Source organism: Notolepis coatsorum (genome assembly GCF_963971535.1).
Source record: "Notolepis coatsorum genome assembly, chromosome: 1".
NCBI lineage: Eukaryota > Metazoa > Chordata > Actinopteri > Aulopiformes > Paralepididae > Notolepis > Notolepis coatsorum.
The window spans coordinates 299,015,835-299,035,834 of NC_140165.1; the positions used below are offsets into that span (position 1 = coordinate 299,015,835).

At 45.7% G+C, this 20,000-nt stretch overlaps 1 protein-coding gene across 1 annotated transcript in view; it reads left to right on the plus strand.

Moving 5' to 3' along the window:
* The window catches only part of robo2 (roundabout, axon guidance receptor, homolog 2), a gene marked incomplete at both ends in the record, with an annotated part of 78,294 nt that overhangs the window by 44,075 nt on the left and 14,219 nt on the right, over nt 1-20,000 (plus strand). The window contains 6 exon segments of the mRNA XM_084310625.1: nt 105-267; nt 270-558; nt 1,763-1,888; nt 10,623-10,782; nt 14,379-14,645; nt 15,856-16,079. Coding sequence (XP_084166751.1) covers nt 105-267; nt 270-558; nt 1,763-1,888; nt 10,623-10,782; nt 14,379-14,645; nt 15,856-16,079 — 1,229 coding nt within the window.

Consider the following 20,000-nt stretch of genomic DNA (forward strand, 5'->3'; position numbering starts at 1 on the left):
GCTGCAGGCTGTGGTCACTCCTCGGTCCTCCCGGGGGCCTCCTGCGCTCCTGACCAGGTCACGTTCACCTGACGCGTAGTTAGACTCTGCTCCTAATCTGCCAGGAGCACTCGGCTTTGTCCGTCACCGTCTCCTTCCTCCTTCCGCCTCCCCGCTTTTATCCAAACACTCCAGGGTTACAGATCTCTTTTTAACGGCCAGACATGGTTCTTTTCAACCCTCCCTCCCTCCTTCCCTCCCTCCTTCCCTCCCTCCCTCCCTTCCTTCCCTCCCCTCCCTCCCCAGATCTCCCCAACGGCCAGGGGGACAAGTCGGGCACCATGCTCTCGGACGGCGCCATCTACAGCAGCATAGACTTCACCACCAAGGCCAACTACAACAGCCCCGGCCAGGGGTCCCAGGCCACGCCCTACGCCACCAGCCAGATCCTCCACTCCAGCAGCATCCACGAGCTGGCCGTGGACCTGCCCGAGTCCCAGTGGAAGGCCTCGCTCCAGGCCAAGCAGGAGATGGCGAGCCTGGGCTACTCCCTGCCCGACAAGAACTCCTGCAATAACAGTACGTCCCCGACAGAGGGAGCGATCGTGTATATAGAGAACACGTAGAGAGACCGTCTTGTGAGAATGTCGGTGTGGTGTTTAATGCGTGGCAGGTTTTAGTGACTACAGACATGTCCCGCCTCCTTTAGCAGGGGGGAGTGCACAGTACGGAGCGCCCCCCGTCGCAAACCGTGTCGAGTGACAGAGCAGAATGAAGTGTTTTTCTCACAATATACCTCATTCTCGGCGGGTTCAAGCCTCAAGTTCACCGTGACCCGACGGCAGCTTGCAGTTTAATACACACTGTTTCCCCATAAGTCTCTCCAGCCCATTCTAACCTCCACTGTCCGCCGAGGGGAAGGTTGTGTTTAAAAGAGTCATTTCTCCTCCCCGCCCGGCAGACGTCGTCTTGGTTACTCTCCAAGGTTGACTAAACACTGTGTGAAGGAGTTGTGCCGTTAAGCCGACCATCTATTTCCTTGAGCTTTTTCTCTGACGACCGGCACCGCCGCCGTCGGTCTCAGAGTAATTACCTATCCATTTCGGCTCAGCTAATATTTAAGAAAGTAATCCGAGTTAATTACCCGAGATTTGATGCTGGATTTTATTATTATTATTATTATTATTATTTTTTATCCTCGTGGAGTTTCCTACTTTGACTAATGAGTATTCTCGGGCCGTGCCCTAATACATATTTATGATCTCATTTTCCAACGGTCTAAAATAGATTCATTATAGTTTTTACAGTGTGCCCCTTAATGTAATGGGTCTCACGGAGTCCTTGCCTAATTCTTAATGGCATTATTTTTATGACGTGAGATATTACGTGATTACACAACAGAGTGATGATATCTTCTTGGGGACGGGCAACAATAATCACTTCAAATCTCCACTAGTGGACTCACTTATTATATCCCGGTTCGTAGATTGAAACGTTTTGGTTATTTTTTTCCCGTTTAAATATTCCATCCAAAAAAATTAAACACAGCGATACCGTCACATAGTTCAGTAGTGCCACACAGAAAGGCGAATGGATCATAAAATGATGTGTGTATGAGTGTTTAGACAGTGGGGGATGAGGGGTGGGGGGGGGGGCGAACATCCACTGCTTGCCTGGTGCTCTCTAACAGCATGTCTGCATGTCGCCTGTGCCTCTCCGCCAAAGTCACCTGACACCACTGTATTCATTTATTCTTTTACCCCCTTTTTAACCTCCACTCTAGCACTCCTTTTCATTCCTGACTACCGCTTGGCCGAGGGATTGTCTAGTAGAATACCCCACAACCAGTCACAAGACTTCAGCACCACCAGCTCTCACAACAGCTCAGAGCGCAGCGGCAGCCTCTCAGGTTGGTTCCTGAACACCGCAGGGGGGGGGGTGGTGTCGTCGCTCCGTCTCCTCCCCCGCCCGCCTCACCCTGCTCCTTCCTGTTACTGAGCGACGACGGGAACATGCTGTCCCTTCCCGTGCCTGTGTAAAAGTCCTTTTTTATTGATGTATTTCCCCCCTTAATATACTGTATACATGCCTGTAGCAGACTGTATTAACGACAAGCTCGTATACCACGTCTCTTAGTGAAGAGCGTTGTTTTAAAATAACGTGTTTTATCTTAATAACATTAGCTTCTCACAGGCGGAGCACAGCTGGGCGAATCGGGCGGTGGCGAGAGGACTGGAGCGATGACAGCGAGGGGGGGGGGGGGGGTTATGCAAAGCACGCTGGGACGTGCCAGGGGCTCTGCCGTTTGACTTCCTAATTGACTGATTTCTTAATTGCTTTATTGATCTGTTAATTGCATGTGCATTGCAAACCTGACATGGGAATTTCTTTTTATTAACACTCCCTCACCGATAACGCTTCTGCTTACTCAGCTCCCCCTGCTCACGTCGCAGGTGAATGGTACAGTGACCGACCGCAAATTCCAACTATTTTATCATCTTTTAATTAAATGTCCGTCCGTCCCCCCGTTTTTTAAAGTACATCCATCCACTGTACTGCCACGCGGTACGGCGGCGCATTGTAGCACGTAGTCCACACAGCGGAGGAGTATGAACCGCGTGAATCTACTGGGGTGTGACTATGCTACTGTTGATCTGCCGATAATGGCTGCAGGCTGTAATTTTGGGTTCCTGCCATCACTGCCGAGCCCTCGTGAAGGCTGTGTGTCTCTCGCTGAGTGTGTGAGCAGACGGCTACAGGGACAGAGGGACTCCTTCAGACGGTTTGAGTGGCCCACACACACATACGCGTGCACACACACACACACACACACAACGACGCACATCATCAGAGACGCTTGGCTGCGTAAAGTGGCAAGACTGCCTCCCCTTTTTCTCTCTCCCCCTAATGGCGGCCGGCTACACTAAAACCCATGTTCAGAGAATTACAATGTCATTTATAGGACACAGAAGCAGAGTCCTCCGCCAGCCTCCCCTCTCCTCCGCTCGGCTCTCTAATCTAGTTACAACCCACTGCCTTAACGGCTCTCTAATCCAATGCACTGGGCGCCACTAGGCTGGAGAGAGGGGCTGCGAAGTGGCCGTGCCTCACAGCCAGATCCCTCCCCTGGACGACTCTGGGCAGGTTAAGATGGGCTCTGACGATGGGGTATAGGGGAACCGGCTGAATTGCCCGCGTGAATTTGATCAGGCCGAGAGGAGCGCAACGGAAGAGAGAGAGAGAGAGAAGTTGGCAGTAAAGAACAGTAGAGAATATTCCTCTTCAAGCTCGAACGGGTCGACGGGGAATAGATAAGGGCTTACCATTTGCATATTTTGCAGAGAGGAGGGATAGAGGGTAAAGGAGTACTTGATTACTTTAAGCTGATGTGTATTTAATTTCCTTGCCTCAAGATATTTTCCCTTGAAATGTCAGGGATTTAGATCATATTTGGACACATTAATTTGATTCAACCTTTGTAAAGAATTCAGCTGGGACCGTGACCTTGCACTTAACCTTGCCTGGTAGCCCTCAAGAAACAATATAATTATAGGAATGCATTGCATATTTTCAGCCAATTTATTCCACTCTGGGCTCCTAACTGCTTTATTTCATTTGAGCAGGTGGGAGACAAAACATCCGTCTGAATAGCATTCATTTGAGATTCATTTGAACGAGTCAATAGGTCGGTGAAGGACGCGGTTAAGTTCCCTTGTTTTAGTTTTCCAATTATATATGGAAAGAAAATATATTCCTACAGTATTCCTCTGCAGCATTGTGTTCTATACAACACAGCTCACAGCCGGGAAAAGGACCTTCTGAATACGGGCACATGCCGAGCTTTGATTCCAACTTGAACTGAAGTAAAGCGTGTCGTTTGAAGAGCGAGCGAGTTCCAGTACATCGCTTTCTGCAAAGGAGATGGAAAAAAGGAATAATGAATGTCAGCTCTGAGGGAGGGATAGAAGGATGAAAAGGAACAGAAATAGAGCAGCTTTTCATGGTAGCACGGATCTCCACCGGGGGATGTGGCGCTGCTCATTAAAAGGTACGTTAGTGTGGGGGGAGGGGGGCTTACTGTACTGTAGCTGGCGTGATATTCCCCTTCACTGCCTGTCACAAAGGAACGCTGCACCTATACCAACCACTCACATGGTAACATGTGATGACACTCCTCTTCACAGCTTATATAACTGCACAATTCCGAACTAGGCCCGACGTATGTCGGATAACGTAGTTGCGGTGCCATGCTATTAAACCAATGTAATTTCGGTGATTAGTTCTACTTCCTGTGTTAACACGTAATATTTTACTCAAGGACATTATTGCCTTTGTCTGAGTTTGTTTATAATTTCACACATAACCTTGTTTGGCCGGTGTTGCAATGCAACACTAAGGACACTCCCAAAGGCCCTGCCAGCCTCCTCAATAGTGTGCCTTGTGGTGATGTTGTTCCCCCAGAGCAAGCAGTCACACTGCGTCTGGAATACACAGAGTATCACCAAGTGTTGCCATACAACCAAAGCACTGCTGACTCTATGGCGTGTTCACAACTCCTTCATTTGAGATGTGAATTCAAAACAACCAACACAAACTACATAAAGAAAAAAGCCAAATCAAACATCATGTTACTACTTTGGCTAATTGTTGTTGTTATTACACAACTTTAGCGCTGCTACTTTTTGTTTGCACATTAAAGTCATTCACACCTGGTACAATGTTACATGTTCACACTGTTATGATGTGTTTGCTATCAACATGGAGGCCACTTAAACCTTTCATTAAGACAGATTTTCAGCCAATTTGAAAATATGACGATGCTGCTACAAAATCCTTATCCATAGAGACTAGTTTGTGGCTATGGTGAAATAAATATCTTACCCGGCTCTATCTAGCTAAGCTATCTAACATCACGTTAATAATTAATTTGATCTAATGGACTTTGACTTGAAGCATTCAAGCATTCAAGATGACCTGATTCTAGGACTATTGAATGTTGGGAACAGGCTATTTCCAGGACAATAGCCGCTAAGCTAGCTAATTTCATGTTAATAATTCATTTCAAATAGACTTTGAATCAAAGTGTTCCCAGATCCAGCAGAGTCTGTGCTATTGTGCTATTGAATGCCACAATCCTGAATTTACCCAGGAAGTCAATAAAGGAATATCTTATCTTATCTTATCTTAATTGGGGATGAGCATTTCAAGCAAAAATAGCGAATGTGAGAATACTTACAAACTTGGGACCAGGCTATTGAATGGTGATGCCCAGGACAAATAACACAAATGTACATTGTATCCACAACTCACAAATCCATAATTATTAAGATCAGTGGAATTTGTATTTATTGTGTTGTGTCAAATTGCCTCATGGTGTTGACAACTGACTGTGGTCAGCTCATGTAACGTGTTAGCTAACGCCAGCTAACTAGTTAACACTACGATGGTATGGTAGGCAATGGGGTGGACGGTATAAACGGTATACGGTATAAACGGTATGAATTTGCTCTACGGTATGGATTTTGAGTATACCGTGTAACCGGTAGTGCAGCTCTAAAATAGCAATGACGTCATGTAACCACAGCGCGACTATTTCACTGGCATTTGCCCCTAAAAATAGATAGAATTAGTCATAGATAATAGATATGTGCGAACTGGAAAAAGTTATTTAGGAGGCTTCGCGCAGTGGGCGTGCCAGCCCCTACCGCACGCATGTAAACACGGGTCTAGTAGTCTAGTGGGACGGGACACGGGAGCTGTCGGCGTCTCCCTGAGCTAACGTTAGCTTAGCTACCGTTACAAAATGACCCAGTCAACTATTCACTTTTAGTTTAATACATGATGGGGCATTGTCTAACCGAACGGTATCTAGTCGGCCAGCTACCGATAGCTCCTGACATCAACAAACGCTCCACAAAGTCTAGTACTAGAGACGTGTATGCTACCTGTTAGCTCACGTTAACACAAGTTAGTTCACCGTTCAAAACGAAATGTCCCATTGAACTAAATAATTCACTGAGGCGTTGTATTAACGTTATATATGCAGTAGCTACAGATAGCTCATGATATCAATGTCTTATAACACTGATTCGATGCGTATTCGAGCTGAGGGCTTGCTAACGTTATAATACCAATACAATAGGGTCCAGGTGCAGCGCCGGAGAATCCTGGCCGTAGCTCTGCTCGAGGCTACTCGAGTATAGGTCCAGGTGCAGCTCCGGAGAATTCTGGCCGTAGCTGGAGGCTACTAGAGTACACACAGACAGTGGAGCTTGTTGCGTGGTGGCGATGTCTCGCAGATAATACCAGTACAAGTCTAATTATATAATATATATATTTTATAAAAAAAAATATATATATATAAAATAAAATAAAAATGTTATCAAAAACGATGATACCGTGATATATACCGTTACCGTCTATGCTTCAAATTATACCGTGATATAAATTTTAGACCATACCGTCCACCCCTAGTAGGCATGCTACCTATGGCTAGCTTTAGCAAAAACCAGTGGCTCTATGGCTAACTCTAGAACACTAGCGTTAAGTTAGCGATGGCCAATCCTTGTAGCCTGGCAATTATTTGAGCATGCCCAAGGCATTTCCTAGAAGACATTAATAAGACGCATTTCATAGAAGTCATTAATGAGGCTACATAAATACCTTTCGCTAAATGGACCATCCTTGAAACAGAATGTGTACCTTATCCCGAAAAACGAAAAACTCTTCTGCAAGCACAGTCTCCAAACCTTTTCTGCATAATCTCTTTGCCAATTTCCCAGAAGACTCTTGCCATAAAGACCTTTCTTAAGGTGAGACAGCACCCCCTAATAGGGAAAAAAAATACTTGAATAGATATCACTATGAAACTTTCCCAGTTTGTTATGTACATATAAACTAAGAAAAAATATATTACAAGTTTTCTGAATTTTATGTTTATATATGCAAATGAGGCACTTCTCCATTAAATATGTGCACATTTATGGGTGCAATCAGGCAAAATGAAGTCAAATAAACAACTAAATGTGTGTTATTGACATTTATTTTGACTAGTTTCATAGAAGACATGTTTAGGAAGCAAAATATAACAAAATCTCAATATCGTCGAAAAAAAGCAAAAAGGCTATTTTGGGGGTGCTGTCTCGCCTTAGCCGTAACACTTCTGTAGAGTAGCCCATGTCTCCTAGCTGGAGGCCTGTCTATTTTCATAACAGGTAGTGGCCCGTTCCTAGAGTTGCCTCGTCAACTAAAAATGGATACCATGAGCCATAAAGTAGTGAGGAATAATGAGAAAGCCCTGTTGGTCAGTGATTTGGACGCTCCATTTGAATTATTCTCCCTCTGCTAAGTTATGTCTGCTCCTCTCCGTTCTGTCTCCATTCTGTGGCTTTCCCTCTCAGCACTGACGCACCCAATAAAAACAAAGCAAGCTCAAGGCTCTGCAGCCCTACAGTTATAGGCCTGGGAGCGCCCCAAACCTGGGGTATAAATACCCACATCCATCTCTATATTTAGTATTAGCTCCCCTTTGAAGTGAGGCCCAGTTTTGTCAGAGGAGATGGTTTTGCAGTGTAATTCCTGTGTAGCTCGCTGGCCACAGCTCCTCTCACTCTGTATTTTTCATATTTGGGGTAAGCTGTTGTAATCCCCCTGCCAGGCCATCTCTCCCTGCAAGAGACTCATTTACAATATTGATGGCTGGACCTGTGCACTGGGACTTGGGGGTGATTGAATGATCATGCCAACTTGCCATATATTGGGAAATGTCGAGCGTCACCCAGAGGGACGATTAGGAAACCCAATTACTTCCAGACTGTACTTACCCCGTGGTGTCTCCTGCCTTGGGCCTATACTGTTGTTGCTTTTATTACGGCTATTCTTTATTAATCTCGTTCTGACACATATCCCACCACAGTCCTTATATTTCCTCCTCCACCAAAGCGTTTTTTTTGTCGTTCGCACATGCTACGACATCTACTGTACACATATTTTCAATATTTTGTGAAGAAAACAAATTGCACAATATGCTCACGCTGGCCTCTCCATAAATCTGCCCATAACGATTGTTGCTGGAAACGTTTGTTTGATGACATTGAGCTAATTTGTAGCCATGCCTGAGTCTAGTTGGTTTATTAGATTACACCATGTTACATTGCGCAAGGGCCTCCAAACAAGAGCTTTTTTGTGGCAGGAGGAGAAGTGATTACAGGCCTTTTGGCAGTGAGCTTTAACCAACAGATGACAGATACAAATGTACCCAACAGAGGCTCCCAACGATGGCTTTCACTAGCCTGTGTGGCTGGCAACGTCATCTTGGGGTATTTTCTGGATCGAGATGTGAGGCCTCTACTGGCAGGGCAAGACTGCAGTCTGCCACCATTGGGCTTTTGCTAATTTCTCTCATATGCAGATAGAGTACTGAGAAACCTACTTCCCTACAGATACAGTACAGAGAAACATAGAACAGATTCAGTTCCCTCATATTCAGATACAGTACAGAGAAACATAGAACAGACTCAGTTCCCTCATATTCAGATACAGTACAGGGAAACATTGTGTAGTCTCAGTTCCCTCATATTCAGATACAGTACAGGGAAACATTGTGTAGTCTCAGTTCCCTCATATAAAGATACAGTACAGAGAAACATAGAACAGATTCTGTTCCCTCATATTCAGATACAGTACAGGGAAACATTGTGTAGTCTCAGTTCTCTCTAATATACACATTAGGGCTTGACCAATAAGAGATGTTTGGCTCCAATACTGGTTTTGATATTTGAAATCGATATATCTGCCAATATAATTATTATGTTATGTATATTGTATATTTTCTTTTATTATCATCATTATTATTATTATTAAAACAGCATGAAAAAAACTAAATCCTCTGTCTCACACAATTAAACAGTCAAAGTAAGAAGAGACATGTTAATCTCCTTAAACATAACAGCCACAAAGCATTTATTTCACTGTTGTTAGGAATTCAGATGGTTCTTTATTTATACTTTTGCTGCTAATGATATATTGGTGAAAGGCTAATATTGGCTCCCTAATGCAAACACAGGGAAGCATAGTGTAGGAGAGTACCTAATCTGTGTCGTTATTGGACTAGCAGAGAGTGGACAGACTGGCTATAGACTTATATTTATTGTAGAAAGAGAGTTCATTGCTATAATGAAAGTATCAGCAGATTATTGACTTATCAACAAGTATAGAGTATGGAGATAAGATTGTGTGTGTGTGTGTGTGTGTGTGTGTGTGTGTGTGTGTGTGTGTGTGTGTGTGTGTGTGTGTGTGTGTGTGTGTGTGTGTGTGTGTGTGTGTGTGTGTGTGTGTGTGTGTGTGTGTGTGTGTGTGTGTCTGTGTCTGTGTCTGTGTCTGTGTGTGTCTAAATGCGACCGTGAGAACACACACCCTTATCTGCTGTCGCTCAGATTTGATTGATACAGTTAGTTGACTATTGTCAGATTGGTCAAAGATTGACGACACAGATAGAGGTCAACGTTTTAGCCACTAGTGTGTATATTGTGGTAAAGATAACAAGCAATATTGATGAGGTCTACTCAGACTATGCAATATTATAACAAATCTCCTCAATGTACTTGGGACTATGTGACAACAAAACATGTTTTAAAAGTAATTAGTTTAAGCTGTTTCAAGGTGCTGGTCTGTATTTGTATCATGGCCCTTTGTACTTTGTATCTAGAGCGCGGCACTACAACTGCCAGGGTTAGGGGTCTGATACCCTGTGCAGGGAATCACAACTTGTATGCTTCAATAAGAACATGATTTAAATTATGTTGGGAGCTGAAAATGGGAAAATTGATTATTTTCCATCAGCAAGTTTTTCAAACCATCCAGATCTGAGCTTTAAGTCAAATGTAGTTTTTTTTTGTCACAAAAAAATAAATAAAAGGTCTCTCCCACAATCACCAAATCATATAAAACCCAATATTGACCTGACCCTAGCTGGCAGATTTATAAAGACAGATGGGACAGGGGAGGGGATCTGAGTGTAAATGGATGGGGTTCGGGAGCTCTCCGCCGTAATAAAAGAAATGAAAGCCTAATAGACTCTCAGTGAATTCCATTAGGGCCACACACACCAGTGTGTAGACACTACACAAGCCATTCATTATGATGATGCCCGCGAAGAGAGATATTTCATTTGGGAGCCCAAAGCCCCTGGTGTGAAGGGGACACTGAGGGATGGGCGGAGCACAAAGGTCCGCTGCTGCCTCCTTTACTACCGTTTCCCCCCTGTTTCTATGGAGATTTCAGGCCTTTCAGCCAATCAATCAACGGAAGCACGCTTTCCATCAGGGCAGCCTTGAGATTCTCTGTGTACACGTTGACAGGCAGGAGCCCATTGAAATCCGGTGTTGTGAGATTGTCTACCGACTTTCTAAAGGCTATACTGAAATTGACTCGAAATGGATGTGTACAGCTTTCATACCGTATGTGGGCTCAATTGATTTTCTTCAGAATATCTATGTGTTATTTGGACACAGTAAATAATTCACAGAGCCGTCCCCCCCCCAATCGTGTATTAGAATTGATTTTCTTCTCTTTTTTTCTTTTTTTTTAACACAATTCCATTTTCAATGAGTGTATCTGTCTTAACACTTCATCTCTGCTCCAAGGCGGCAAGGGAGGGAAGAGGAAGAAGACGAAGGCGGCCTCCAAGCCGACGAAGGCCAACGGCTCCAACTGGGCCAACGTCCCCCTGCCCCCTCCCCCTATCCACCCTCTCCCGGGCACTGAGATGGATCATTACCCCAACGAGCACCACGAGGGCGGAGGGTAGGTGTTGTGCGCCGGGGGTCATTATGGTTTTACTGTCTCCCATTATTTATTTTAATATTACTCTTATTGTTGTTATTCATCCGGTTTGTACAATGTCTATGGAGGAGCCCCCGGTTTTACATTCAGACGACGTCACAAATTCTCTCTCTCTCTCCTATTTCTAGCTGTAGGAGAGAGTGTGGTGCTTGTTCCTGTGTTTGTTCCACACGGTTAAACAGGAAGAACATACACACACAGGAAGAACATACACACGTTTTACCAGGAAGAACATACACACGTTTAAACGGGAAGCACATACACACGTTTTACCAGGAAGAACATACACACGTTTAAACGGGAAGAACATACACACGTTTAAACAGGAAGAACATACACACGTTTAAACAGGAAGAACACACACACACACACACACACACACACACACACACACACACACACACACACACACACACACCCACACACACACACACACAAGAACATACACATGTTTAAAATGGTGGACACCCCTCTTTATTTTTCATCTTCCTTTCAGTTTTTAAAATGAATGACCTACAATGACCATATGTACTAACCTCATTATGTACTACTAACCTGTACTTCACCTCAACAAAAACATTGAAATAATTTACGTTCATCCATATTGATGCCTGGACAGATGTCCCTTCTTCCCCTTAAGACACTGTAGTAGCCATTTGTTCCTCGGTTTGGAAGAACAAGGCGGCCCTACTGTTGAGTTCACGCCCACCACCACACCAGCCAAAAGATGTGTGTTATGACAGGGCTCTGGTCCGATCTGGCCTGATCTGTGCTGTGTGTTCTCTTTGTGGCTAATTACTGTACTACATCTGGACGAGTACTAGCGAGGATCACTGTGTGTACCGTCTACCCTCAGCAGGCAGATGGAAACACACACACACACACACACACACACACACACACACACACACACACACACACACACACACACACACACACACCCAGATGGTTGCAGATCAATCTATCTGCTGATCCTGTATTTAATCTGAGGGAAAACTTCATGACTGCAAACAAATTATAATAATAAAGAATTGTTCCAGCAGTCTTGTCTACACACACACACACAGACACAGATGGTTTCAGATTGATCTGTTTGCTAATTCTCACTGTGGGGAAACTTTATAATTGCATTGTTCCAAACAAAACACAAAGAGGAATGAAAGAGGTGGAGGCAGACAAGAGCCAGAGATTCATCCGACGGAGATTGTTATCCACTAACTGGGACTCCGAGAAAAGTTGGCCAGTGTACGTTCTTTTAATTTAAGAGTGTAATGCCAACGGATTTGTTTCATTCTAAGCCTCGTTGCACTCTCACACGTGCACAGCTCTTTAATCAAATACTTGTATGTGATATCCAGTACATCTGTACGAATGCTTGAGCAAGTATCCTTTCCCACCCCCCACCCCCAAAAAACAAATCCTATTTATTAGGGATGTCCCAATCATTTTTTTTGCTCCCGATCCGATCCCAATCATGTGATTTTGAGTACTGCCGATACCGATTTTTCCCGATCCAATCTTTCGGCAATGCATTAAGAAAAAAGAAAAGATAAAAATGCAATCGAGTTGACCTTTAACACTATCAGTGCCGACCTTGTTTACCTTTTTACCCCGTTGAATGCCATCATCCACTTCAATGTTAGCGTTAAAAACGCCTAATCTATGTTTTAAATTATGGCTATGTGTCTAATCTGCCCGTCGCTTATCAATGACTTGTTTGCAGTCAACATTGTTGAAGCGGATTGTTTTTTAATCGGTTCATATCCTTTTTATAGCATTTCGAAAAGCTATCGTTCTCTCGAAAAAAAATTCTGAAAATTTAAAGATTCCCCCATAAATGGAATTTATTGGAATATTCTCGAATACACTAGACACGTTGTCATTTGTCGGCCTATTTATGAATAGTTTTCAAATAAACGCTAGATTATCGATAGTATATGTGTACTTATGCACGCTATAGAGGCGGGCTGAAAAATCTATTCTCTCGTTTGCTCAAGATCACACACACACACACCCATACACACATAGGGACACGCTGTTATCTCAGTGAATACAGCTCCGATTACCCCAAGACTGGTAACATAGACTCCTTACCTTAGATCAGATGTTCTCCAAAAATATTATTCCAATTCCTGATCGCCATTCCAAATATCAATCGCGTTTATTGATTGATTATTGGCTACTGTAAATATATATTCCAGGCTGCTTTCCGTCTCGCGATCAGATCTCTCATCATCAGACGGCTCGCCAGCACAATGGAGCCAGTTGGCTCCACCTCTACAGATCCCACAGGGATCTCCCAGTCTAATCGACTGACCTGCAGTTACACAGGGATAGACGATAGGGGGCGTTTTTTCCCATCTGAGCTCCTGGAGGGGCTGCTGTACCAACGGGAGACTCGGTTGATGAAATATGAATTCAGATTGCTAATAAAAAAATCAAACGACATTTCTCGTCGTCGGCACTCAAAGTGTTAAGGTTGTTTTTTTATTTAACATTATCCAACTATCCATTATATCCAACATGGATATATAGCTTATTTCTTTCACTTATTGCAGCATTGGATAAAAATTCTAAACAAAATAAAAATAAAGCTTATCAGTAATAATCATGTAAAGTAAAACAAATGATGTGCAGAATAGTGCAATAACAAAGGTAGTGCAGTAACATAGGTAGCTTCACTAGCTTCACAAGTTCAGTTACATTCAGTCATAAATAATCAAATATAAAATGTGCTTAGTGCAGAATAATTCTAGACTATGAACTAGTTTTTTTTTTTTTTTTTTTTTTTTTTTTTTTTTTAAGTTCCCGATCTCCCCCCCCCCCCCGATTGCGATCTTCTGAAAATCACGTGATCGGCCCCGATCTCCGATCACGTGATCGGATCGGGACATCCCTACTATTTATATATACAGTATATTTTAAATAAAGCATATTGGCTGCTTCAAGTCAGCCGGTATACAACTGAAACAATGCTCCACAAAGCTATCAGGGAGAGATCATGTAGGGTACAGCACTCTGGAACGAGCTCCTGGAAGTGATAGTAGTGCGTCTCTCCGGTCTAGTAGGTGTGTCGTATCCCCCTCACTCCACTGTCATCTGCTTTAATAGGCTCTCTGGCAAACGAGCGGTCCTGTGCTCGGGGTAGATCCGAGGCTCTTAATGGCAGCGTATTAAAACAGTTATGTCCTATGGAGTGTGCGCTGACAAATTCCTTTAATGAACATTTTCTTTATGGCCAGTATTATTTCAGCATGTATAAGCACAGTTGTAATGGGAATGGAAGCCTGAGCGCCTCTGCGGTCCAGCGCGGGGCCGGGGTATGTGCCAAAGCGACAAGGTCACAGGGGTACGTCCAGAACAGTGCTGGTGTTTGTATAGTATTTTGGAGGCAGGTTTTTGTCCCCTATCTGTGTCTGTTCGCCAGAGGTTTGTCATGGCTGAAATGATCTGTTCATTGTTTTTTTATGAGGAGGGGGGGGTGACCCAGAATCCTGAGTTCCGGGTGATTAAAATGAGCTATTGCTAAGCGCCATCTTCTCCTCCGCCTCCCCCAGGTATGAGAGCGACGGCTGGGGCCCTCCCATGCCCGTGCAGACCTACCTCCACCAGGGGATGGAGGATGAGCTGGAGGAGGAGGAGGACGACAGGGTCCCCACTCCTCCCATCCGCGGGGTGGCCTCCTCCCCGGCGGCGGTGTCCTTCGGCCAGCAGTCCACGGCCACCCTCACCCCCTCCCCCCGGGAGGAGATGCAGCCCATGCTCCAGTCGCACCTGGACGAGCTGACCAGGGCATACCAACTGGACATGGCCAAGCAGTCGTGGTAAGCTCGAATTGGGCTTTAAATGTGCTTCCTTAAGGAATGCCTACTCTGCATGTTGCTCTGTTTTCTTTCTCAGCTAGTGTTATGGCCTTGGTGCAATATTAGATTTTTTTCCCATGTTTTGTCAAATGTGTCGTAGTCAAGCATTCTGCCAGGGAGATACAGTCATTAATCATCCTGTTTTTAATGGCCGCGCTGCCGCCGAGACAACTACTGTATTTTGCTCGCGCTAAGAGACAGAATCTCTTAGCCAGGCTTGTTTAGCCCCCCCACACCCAAGCGGTACATTCCATTGTTGCGGTGCTCGTGCATGGCAGATGAAGGCTATACTTCATCCTGTCGGCGAGGCGGAGAGAGAGAGAGAGAGAATGAGAGACTGGCATGCATTCATAACAGCAGAGGGGCGCGGTGGGGGGGGGGGGAGGGTGGTGTTGGTGGGGTGTCAGGGAGGCCTTGTCAGGCAGGAGATGTTGTGTTACCCAGTAATGACTACGTTGGTTAGAGAGCATTTTTTTGACAACAGGAGAGAGCCAGTAATTACAACCAAATCCCGCTGCAAACCGCGTCAAAGACACGCCACTGCTCAAACAAACGCAGGCTGTCAGCGGCGCGGGGCCCGCCTCGTGAGGTGACAGGCCTCATTTCGACAGGCCCGGAGAGCCCCGTCTTTGTGCCCTTACAGCCCGCAATTAGCGGGTCATTGTGTTAGCATGCAAGCAGCGGCGCGGTAGAATTAGCGGAATTGTCCAAATGTTATTCAGACGGCGGGATGTGAAAGGGCTCTACAAGAAATTACCTTGACGGCTCCTTTCTCGTTCAGCGCCTGTCACTCTGTCTTTCATCAAATGCCACATTTTGATCCTTCTCTCTGCCTCTCATCTCCAACTCTCTACACCTCTACGTACAATATAAACGTACATACGCCTACTGCTACCCATCCTTCTATACCTCTATATAGAGACTTACATACCCCTACTGCTACCCATCCTTCTATACCTCTATATAGAGACTTACATACCCCTACTGATCCCATCCCTCTATACCTCTATATAGAGACGTACTGTACATACCCCTACTGATCCCATCCCTCTATACCTCTATATAGAGACGTACAGTACATACCCATACTGATCCCATCCCTCTATACCTCTATATAGAGAGGTACATATACCCCTACTGCTGTTCTGAAGGCTGTCTTTGTCTCCACCAGGCACATGCAGGGGGGCTCTCTTCCTCCCCTTGCCCCTGCACCTCCAGTGGGCTATGTGTCCAGCACACTGGTGTCTGACCTGGAGACAGACCTGCAGGACGAGGAAGAGGAGGAGGAGGAGGAAGAGGAGGAGGAGGAGGATGAAGGCTATGGGGCGAGGCACCCCCGCGGTATCGCACACACCCCAGGCTCCAGCATGGACAATTTGGACAGCTCTTTAACAGGTGAGCCCGTGTGGATAGGCCCATTGGAGATAGGCCTGTGGAGATAGGCCTGTGGAGATAGGCCTGTGGAGATAGGCCCAGTGGAGATAGGTGTTTCTCATGTTTTACACGTTTTTTACGTAGAATGTTTTGCAATCATTGTGCAGCTTCCTTCCCACTCAATCATCTGGATATTTTTTGTGAGAAGATTTGAAATTGGAGATGAATTCCAATAAAGCTGCCATTTGGCCACGTCTCAGTCAGCAAATGACGATGCCAATATACATTACACATGAAATTAACAGATAACAACCCTGTGGTCGTGCCTTATAGTGTAGTAAAAATAGTAAAAACAGCCAGACTGTGTTCTAACCTTGATGAATTACTAAACTGTGTTCAGATCCACTAGCTATTACACGCTGTTGTACAGTAATTGGACCGTTGTTTACACTGAATGGTTGACATGTTCTTCATGACCCTTTTGTGTTGCTAATTTGTATGTGAACATACTTGCCGAGCAGACCTCAATCAAGGTTTAAATTTTTGTCTTTCTTTCTTTCTGAGCACTTTTTTTTGGCAGACTCCGGGGGAATTATAATTATAATTTCCGAAAAAGAGATAAGGAAGTCCATGAATTTTAAACAGGACAGTGAGAGGGAAATTAAGAGCAGGGAGAGAGGCATGTCGAGCAGGGGGAGAGTGGCTGTGATTTAAGTCACACACACACACAGACATACAGACACGCACACAGAGTGTAGGAGACAGTGCCACCCATATCTTCCCTAGGAGATTTGAAATAAATGTCACGTGCGGCATATTCCATTCCAGACTGGAGGCACCATTTCCATTTTTACAACTCACTGAAAGCCTTTACAGCCGTCTGTCGGAGGGACACGTGAAGGGCGTGGGGGGGGGGGGGGGGGGGGGGGGGGGGGGGGGGGGGGGGGGGGGGGGGGGTGGGGGAGGGGGTGGGGGGGGGGGTGGGGTCGTCTTCACGGCGGCTTGACCGGACCCCCACCGGAGCCTCTCCGTATAAACTGGACCTCTGGAGCCGCGGCGTGGCAAAGGTGACACGGAATGCTTAACACTTTCAGTGCCAGCAGGGGGGCGCACGATTTAGTGCTTGAATGCCCAGCATCCACTTCAATGTTAGCGTTAATAACGCCTAATCTATGTTTTAAATGATGGCTATGTGTCTAATCTGCCGGTCGCTTATCAATGACTCATTTTCCAGTCAACATTGTCGAAGCAGATTGTTTTTTTATCGGTTCATTTCCGTTTTATAGCATTTTGAAAAGCCCTCGTTTTCAAGGAAAATTAAAAGATTCCGTGATAAACGCCCTGTACTGGAATATTCTTGAACGTTGTAATTTTTCGACCTATTTATGAATCGTTTTCAAATAAACGCTAGCTTATCGATAGTATATATGTACGTATGCACGCTGGGGCCGCGAGCTGAAAATCGATTATCTTAGTTCCTGATCGCTCGCACAGCCACATAGCCACACACACACATAGGGGAAAAGCTTATATCTCCGTGAAAACAGGTCTGATTATCCTAAGACTGGTCAAATAGATTCCTTACCTGAGATCAGATGTTATCCAAAAAGATCATTCCAATTCCTGATCGCCATTCCAAAAATCGCTACATACTGTAAACATTATTCCACGCTGTTCTGATGGTCCACAATGAATCCGATCGGCTCGGGTTACATGCCTGAGAAGTAAAATGTGGATTCCGGATTTTTCTTTTCTCATCCATTTTCATTGAGTCCATTCCAAAAGGGTGCATTACCATCTGGGAGACGATAGGGGGCGGTTTTTTCACATCTGAGCTCCTGATGGGGCTGGTTTACCAACGGGAGATTCCGTTGATGAAATATGAATTCTAAAAAGCGCTAATAAAAAAATCACACGCTAATTGTCGTGGTGGGCATTCAGGGGGCGGGCTGATAACACGTGTTATCACGTGGTGGGCTCTCAAAGTGTTAATGTGGAATGACCCCTGTGACATTGTGACATTAACACGTGACATTTGTGTTCTGGCACCAGACAAAACAGGTGAAAAACTTTTACTGGCTCGGAAAGGGAAGAAGGTGAGAGAGCAGAGGATATATCTGCAGTAAGAAGAGTTGAGAAAGAGAGAGAGAGAGAGAGAGAGAGAGAGAGAGAGAGAGAGAGAGAGAGAGAGAGAGAGAGAGAGAGAGAGAGAGAGAGAGAGAGAGAGAGAGAGAGAGAGAGAGAAGGGTTGATGCTCGCCGGCCTGGCCCGTCGACGGCAGGGCTTAAAGTGTAGTTTTTCGCCGCCCTGATGGAACAGTGTCCGCGGCGGCGTCGACACGTGCAGCCGCTGTTGTATTTGGAGGAATATAAAGCGACGGCTGGTCTCTAATCTGCCGCATCTCTCCTACACTGTATTCCTCTGAAGACAGCACTATTTCTCCTTATCTTACCCTGCAAGTCCTCCCTCTCGCTCCCCATCGCTTGACAACACAGACACGGTCCCGGCTCCAGGGTTAGCAGGCGGGGCCGAGGGAGGAGGAGGGGGAGGCGGTGGAGGATGAGGAGGGGGGGGCGTGTTGAGATTTATCGCGGTCACCATTTTGAGGCTTTGCGGAGAGGGGGGGGGGGGGGGGGGGCAGAATCGAGCCCCTTTTGATAGATTTGTCGTTGTTTTAATAATATGGAAATGGGTCTGTTTCCTTAATGCTGCACCAAAGGGCCAGTAAATCAAACATTCTCATCGCTGCCCCAGAAATAAGAAAGAAAAGAAGGAACCATGCCTTGCTCCGAGGGGCCATCTTTCACCGGCGGCTTGTCTGTTTGGACTCCCAGTGTGCTCTGCTATGCGCCGAGATAATACAGCATATTTATCAGCAGATAAAGGTAAAACCCTGCGCTATTCTAGTGGGTATTAGATTGGCCTAGGTCTAGACTGAGCCGCAGTGATGGAGTGAACACACACAGGTATTACCAAGCTTTGTGCGCGGAGGAGGAGGAGGAATATTAGGCAGTGGAAAGCTGAGGCGTGGTAGCAGCAAGGCCGTTATATCCACAATGAGCTGCGAGCCGGGATGTTCTGGCAGATTATTCTCCCATAAAGCTCCGCCGGAGCCGCGCGGAGAGCGGGGTCAGGTGGAGATGCCTGCTCGTCAGGGGGAATGATTTCCCCTGCTTAACGACATGCAGATGAGGCTCTCCCGTCAGTATGAATCACTTTTAGTGGCGGGGGGGGGGGGGGGGGGACCTAGGCTCCGTTTTTACTGCCCCCGGACAGCTCCCGTTTACTGGCCTTGCTCTATTAGAGCACGGGAGGACGTGGTCGCTGGGAGGGTTTACAGTACACGGCTCGGCCCATTGCTCCGGTTGAATGTGTAATATAATGACCTATTATATAATTCCTAAATATCTCGGTATATACGCATACTCGGTCTCGGAGAAGAGCACCCATCAGAACCGCAAAGCTGAAAAATATATTGAATTTCTTTTTTTCTTTTATTTTTCTGCCCATCAGTGATGTTGCAACGATCAGCCTACACTTTGATTGCAGTGCAGTTTGGGCCGAGGAGCCGTGTGTCCCAGCGGTCCGGTGGTAGAAAGTGGCAGTTTACGGCGTAGCTGAAAAGTCGCTGTGTGATGTGATTTGCTGAGGCAGTGTTTCTGAGCCGAGCCGGAGGAGCTGGAAGCCTCAGTGCTCTGGCCGGCGCTGCCTGTACTTCATTATCTGCTCCGTTCTGTGTGGGAGGATTGGACCCGGAGGAATTGCCAATCCGTCTTTCTCTCAGAGGGAAAAACTCTGAGAGTGAGAGAAAAGGATTTCGATGAAAAAAATTGCCTGGCGAGATAGCAGAAACAAAAAGTGGGTCCAAGTTATAGCCCCTGTCCAAACGTGTGAAGTTCCCCGTCTCCTCTGTGAGATTACACAGACAGACGCGTGTGATTC